The sequence below is a fragment of the Trypanosoma grayi genome, assembly GCF_000691245.1.
Source record: "Trypanosoma grayi strain ANR4 Tgr_2137_V1, whole genome shotgun sequence".
Classification (NCBI taxonomy): domain Eukaryota; phylum Euglenozoa; class Kinetoplastea; order Trypanosomatida; family Trypanosomatidae; genus Trypanosoma; species Trypanosoma grayi.
In genome coordinates this window covers 1-1,257 of record NW_008827755.1, presented here as the reverse complement: position 1 = coordinate 1,257, position 1,257 = coordinate 1, and the positions used below count along the sequence as shown (strand labels likewise).

Below are 1,257 nucleotides of genomic sequence, written 5' to 3'. Positions count from 1 at the left end.
CTCCTGCAGCGCGGCGTGCTGCGCCTGCTGCGCCGCCGTGAGCCGCTCGCGCAATCCGTCGCACTGCTGCTGCAGCTGCTCCTGCATGACTGCCACGGCTTCCGCCACATCGTCCCGCTTCGCCTCGTTTCCGCGTGCGTTGGTAATGCACTGCGCGACGGTGGACTCCAGCGCTAGTTGTGTGGCAGCGGCGCGCGCTTCACCGGCCTGGGCGTTCTTTGCGATACCGTCGCGTAGCTCGCGCCGCGCCGCCTCCACTGCTGACTCTGCCGTGGCCACCCTCTGCGTCAGGCGGCCCTCTACAGAGTCCAGCACGGACTCGCGCTGCTGCGCGGCCCGCGCAACGGCATCCACTGCGGAACCCAGATCGTGCATGCGCTGCAGCAAGTCCTGCTCTAGCTTCTGGAGGTGATGCTGCACCGCTCGGGCTCCCTCGCTGGTGGCACCGCCGGACTGCATCACCTTCTGAAGCTCTGTGTTGAACATGGACTGCACCGCGTCGAGACGCAGGCGGACGAGTTCCTCCGTGGAGTCTCGCGCGGCTTCCCGTGCGACAGTACGCATGCGCTCCATCTCTGTATCAATCTTCACATTCACCATCTCGCGGAGAACGCCATCGAAACGAGTCTGGCGATCCTCCATGAGACGTCGTTGCCGCGTCAGGGTAGATTCCAACTCCTCCACGCGTCTGTAGAGTTCCGGGGTAACGGCTGCTGCTGTTGTTGCTGTCACTGTGGGAAAGCCGCGGCCATCAAGCCCTCCATCAGCATACCCAGGCGACGCGAACACAGTAGGCAGCGCCACACGCTTCTCTAGCGACCGCACAGTGTCGGTCAGGTATTCATTTTCTCTCTTCAGTTGCATAATCATGGCCTTTAGTTCGCCCACCTGGTTGACGACTTGACGCTGCACATCGCGGATTCCGTCGCAGCGGACATTCCGCTCCGTTTCTAGCTCCGTCACGCAGTTCTTCACCTGTGACTGCAGGTACTGGACGCTGTTCCCCATCTCCGCAAGCGACATGGGCACGTGCTGTGCCTTCACATGGAGGGGTTCGCAGGGCGTCTCAAGAGCTGCTGTTAGCATCTTACGCGCCGCCTCGTGACCCGCCTGCCGCCCACGAAGGCGCTGCAACGTCTCCTCGGACGATCGGATGTTGTCCTGGAGGGAAACCCTCCATTTGCCGCCCATACTTTGCATTCTATCCTGTATGAACGATACTTGCCCGAATAGGTGCACCACACAATATTAATATTA

General features: G+C 61.4%; 1 protein-coding gene across 1 annotated transcript; it reads left to right on the top strand.

Annotated features, from left to right (window-relative positions):
• Positions 1–411: 411 nt before the first annotated feature.
• DQ04_21371000 (hypothetical protein) lies at positions 412–816 on the top strand (the record flags this gene model as incomplete). Its single annotated transcript, XM_009318001.1, has 1 exon — positions 412–816. One exon carries the CDS (start codon positions 412–414, stop codon positions 814–816), a length of 405 nt encoding a protein of 134 aa, XP_009316276.1.
• Positions 817–1,257: the final 441 nt, after the last annotated feature.